We start from the raw sequence: 5,021 nt of genomic DNA, 5'->3' as shown, positions 1-5,021 counted from the left end.
ATTACAAAACACCAATGCTCTGAGGCACTTTTCACCTTTTTGCACCTGGTTCCCAAACTTAATTTGCAAATTAGTTTCTGATGGTTGTTCTGAGTTTATTGGGTCATAATTACCCTGAACCATGGCAGAATCAACCAGGTACAATTACACTAGTTTACAATGTTTTTGCTCATGAATTGAAACATATGGGGATTTGTGTAATTAGGTCTTCTAACTTCGGAAAAAATATTAAAAAAAATCCTAGACGTCAAACTTTAGAGATATTTCTTAAAAACGAAACATATAAAAATTTACATTAAATTAGTACAAAAAAATTAAAAGTGAAGTGTTTTAGTCCTCTTTTTATAATTATTTTCATTTGTCTCCCTCACGACACTCCCACAGTAGTCTCCTAGCATATTCTGATCCCAAAAACCTTGATAATTCCTCTCGAAAATCTTCAAATCTTGATGGAAACGCTCTCCATGTTCGTCACTCATGTGTCCGAGGTTTTCCGGGAAAAAATACACATGAGAATGTAAAAAGTGAATTTTGAGGGATATATTTATATATATATACAGTGGTGGCCACCAATTTAAGACAAATACTTGAATTTTTTTCATCAACTTAATTTTAAGTGCGATATAGCCTAAATAAAAGGACCTCTAAGGGTATGAAATTTATTATTAATGTTTCTAGTTTCTGAAAAATGTTTGGAAAAATCGGTAAAACATATATGGACAAAGATATGTGGAAATACGTTGACCCACCTCAGCGAACATCCGCTGTTAATAACATGATATGACCGAAACTAATGGAACTAAAAATACGAAATTTGGTCCTAATATTCTATAATAATAAAAATATAATGATATAAATGTGAGAAAATATGTTTATTTAAAATTTTAATTTTTTTGGTCAAGTTGTAGAAAAATTGTATGTGTTCGTGGTGGATATGTATGAATTGACACAGTCGAATAAAACACACTTGTGTGTTAAAACAGTCCTCATGCATACATATTTGTGGAAATATTTGAAAAAATAATTGACAATCACGTGGAATTTAGCAAACAATTTTTGTCTTAAATTCCTGGCCACCACTGTATATATATATATATTTTATTAGTTCAAAATTATGTAATAAATTCGCAACAATATCTCTGTAATTTCGACTTTTCTTATTCCCCAAAAATTCTTGAACAACAAGTTTAAAAGAATTCCATGCTGCATTTTCAACGTCGGTTAATAGACACTCAAATTTGGTATCAACCAAAATGTTTCTTATTTGAGGACCCACAAATATCCCTTCTTTTAGTTTAGCCCCAGAAAGACTCGGGAACACGCTGCATAAATATTGAAATGCTGGTTTTGTCTTATCTAAAGCTTTTACGTAATTTTTTAATGTAAATAAGAATTTTGCAGTGGTTGTGTTATAGGAAAACCTTGATTTGACTGAATAATTTTTCCGCAAATGAAACAAAAATGGTCTGGGTTTATTTTACACTTTCCAGAAGACATTTTAAAATAGTTTTTACTTTAGAGTTTTGTATTTAATAGCGATTTATTAACATTTATCTACAGGAAAGATGTACTTTTAAACAGTATTTATTTTTTTCCCGTTAATTTTTTTTGGAATTTGTCAAAAGAATACAACTCTGAAAGTATTTAGTAGCTTCGCCAGAGTGTTATGTACCCAAAAACGATGTGAATACCTAATTACCACAATTCGGTACACTACAGTATGCATTAGTAGTACTCAGGTCAGGGGAAAAATAAAAACCCATATATCTCAAAATTTGGACGTATAGAAGGGAAACAAAAAATGGTCAATTAACTAGCGTCCCTAGCTCTTCCCGAAAATATAAGTTTCATTCCATGAGCAAACAAAAATGTTTGATTTGTAAACTAGTGTTATTAGAAAGTATGTTCTCAATTATAATTTCCCTAAAATGTCAAACCAAAGAAATTGAAAAATATCAAAATGAAATGTCGAAAAAAAATAAAATTAATTCCAGTTTTGTTGAAAAAAATCAATTTGAAAAGTTTATTTATTTTGTAAAATTAATTTTACGAAATAGAAATGTGAAAAAATAAAGTTTAACGCAAAAAATTTCTAAAAACGCGCACAAATCAAAACATAAAGTAATAACATCCAGAGTTTGACGTTATAGGGGTAAATATTGACAACTCTCCCTAATAATTGTGCCTGGTTGATTCTGCCATGCTCTGAATTATATTAATTTTTCAAAATTTCATATTGACATTCTCTATTTCAATTGGTATTTTCCGAATTTCAAATTGAAATTCTCAATTTACATTTGATTTTTCTCAATTTCAATTTGAAATTCTCAATTTCATTTGGAATTTTCTGAAAATCGTGTATAATGTTCTCAATTTCAATCAAAAATTGCGTAGCATGTATTAATATTTCTGTACATTGTTCATTAATAAATGTTCAGTTGCTTCATTAAATTTGACAAGCCTGAAAGTATGCTTTTCATTTCTAAGACAATATTTTAAAAGCACCGTTAAACAATGCGAGAATTATAAAAACGAGTAAAAATAATAACAGTTTTTTAAGTTGCATTTTAAATTTTTATTCATTTGTAAAATGCTCTTTTGCAATTTATATGGCATGTGTGTGTGAATTTGTACATTGCACACATATACAATTGTTTGTGATTTGTTTGAGTGCATGTATGGGTTTATGTACAAATAAATGTTTGTTGTATAAAGTATGTAGTAAATTAGATTAATAATTAACACAAAATGAAATATTTACAATATGATTGAAATAAAATAAAAGACACATCAAAATTAATGCCAATGTAAAACGACACAACTTGCAGTTCCCATCTAGTATTTCGGTGTGGTCGAAGAGCAGAAGTGTTGCGGAAGGAATAATTGGAAATACGATAATTAAGAACAGAACAGAAAGAGATCATCATGTGTGTATGGAAAGGATGGAATTGGGATATAGGATATTCTGTACGAAAAGGATTCAAAATTGCTTCTGTATGTTGGGAGTTGGAAAGGAGTGTCGTCTATAGATGGCATTCGCTTTAGTAATGGCTAAATGAGAATATAAACATAAAGTATGTCGTAAAGTAAACTTAAGAGTACAATCTCAGATTAGAATATTGTTACATTTTTCGTTTTAATTTTTGTTTTTTCTATACAATTTAAATTAATTTAATTAAGAAACAAAAAATTATAATGGTAAGCAAGCAGTTCTTATTGTATAAATGTGATATTTACGTGGGCGCAATGGTTGGTTGATTGGTTGGTTGGTTGATTGATTCGATGTACGAGTATGAATGTTTTAAAAGTCGTCATTTATTTATAGGATGCTTAGTTTTCAGGTGTTTAGTGGTATGCCAAAGGTAGGGCAAATTTGGGTGCAGCCAATAATTTAGGTGCTCCCACTAATACCTTGGCAATGGGGGCAATAGCTTTCACTTTGTGGCCCAAAGGATCACGACGCACAACAGCATTGAAACCATTGTGGGCATCCGAGGTATAGTCGACGGTACGCAAGTAGCCATCAGCATCAATCAAAGTGTACTGGCCATGTACAACGTCTCCCTTGCGAGATTCTGTCTGGCTCTTCACATCACCGGTGTGTTCGTCATGTACCGAATATGAGAAGTCATAATGGGCAGGAGCTTCAATTTCAACTGTCTTCTTAATTAGAGCTGATTGATGCAACAAAGGATATTCAATTGCAAGGACGGCACTTACACCAACAAGTAAAAGACCAAATAACTGTGGAGCAGAATAAATAATCATTTAATAAAATTTAATTTTTTTTCGTTCTTCATTTAATCCTTGCTTAATTCTTTTTTTTTACTTACTTTGAACATATTTAATATAATTTGTGTTGTTTTGTACTTAAAAAAAAGTTTTATTTTAAGAAAAAATTACTCTGTAGTGTTTGCGGCTGGTGTTTAATATTTCTTTTGACAACGCAAGGTATTTGTTGCTTGTTGGTTTGTTGTATCACTTGAAACTCCTGAGGTGAACTACGATTTTTGTCAATTAGATGCAGACATTTATATATGAAATGGTTTGTTCGTATCATTTAGATCTGGTGCTTGGATTCGTATGGTGTGGCCGGCCGGTCAATTTCAATAGGCCCCCATAGTGCGTAAGCGAAATATTTGCGTCTGTGAATGTGTAAACATGCGTATGTGGTTGTGCGGTATTATTAACACTCTACTCCAAGTATATCCAATGCTAACAAGGTGTTACAGTTTACATGATGCAATGCTGAAAAAAGGAAATAATATTGTGAAATTAATCAGAACAGCATGTATTACGTTTTTATTTTTAAATTTCACTGAATTTTTAATCAATTAATAACTATGAATGTGAAAGATTATCCAATTACGAAAATTACACTCTGCTACAAAAACACTTTTTGTAAGAACTTGAAAAGCGACATAATGTAGATTGTAGGCCTAGTTGAGTACATACTAGGGTATTCATTCGACTAATGATCGTTCGATTAATCGAATAATTTCTTACGAATAATTATTCGAACAATTTAAAAATGGCCATTTTCGAATAACGAATAATTCGAACAATTTTATGTAGAATAATCGAATAAAAAGAATAAATGTTCATATATATTTTATTTATTAAATTGCTTAAAATTTTTCATAATTTCAAATTTAAATAAGTAATAATGACTCACAAAAATTGTATTGTTTCTGAAATTCGACAAATAACTAAAGACAAAGGGATTTTCGATCACTGTAGATGAGTGTTCCGATAGCTCCTTCTATAAATATATAAATATTACTGCAAGAAGTTACAATTCTAAGAACAAATCTTTCAAAATTTTTAACTTAGGACTTGAACCAATGATAATAAAAGGTACGGAATAAAGTATTTGTTATTTAGCTGGCGAAATATTAGAAGAATCGCAATTAATAATCAAAATTTTAACTTAGATTAAAGTGGAGTTGAATGTGATGGAGAATGTGATTTTGAAACGGTCGTCGAAAGTGATATTGAGGATGACATTTATAATGATTACA

General features: G+C 30.4%; 1 protein-coding gene across 1 annotated transcript; it reads right to left on the bottom strand.

The window, feature by feature from the left end:
* Positions 1-3,117: 3,117 nt before the first annotated feature.
* Cpr30F (Cuticular protein 30F) lies at positions 3,118-3,842 on the bottom strand. The gene is made up of 2 exons (XM_065500271.1): positions 3,834-3,842; positions 3,118-3,744 (listed from the first exon to the last, which is right to left on the bottom strand). Exons 1-2 carry the CDS (start codon positions 3,840-3,842, stop codon positions 3,346-3,348), a joined length of 408 nt encoding a protein of 135 aa, XP_065356343.1. The 3' UTR covers positions 3,118-3,345.
* Between the last annotated feature and the right edge of the window lie 1,179 nt (positions 3,843-5,021).

Source organism: Calliphora vicina, chromosome 2 (assembly GCF_958450345.1).
Source record: "Calliphora vicina chromosome 2, idCalVici1.1, whole genome shotgun sequence".
Classification (NCBI taxonomy): Eukaryota; Metazoa; Arthropoda; class Insecta; order Diptera; family Calliphoridae; genus Calliphora; species Calliphora vicina.
The sequence above is the reverse complement of the archived record's forward strand: the minus strand, read 5'-3'. Positions and strand labels throughout refer to the sequence as shown.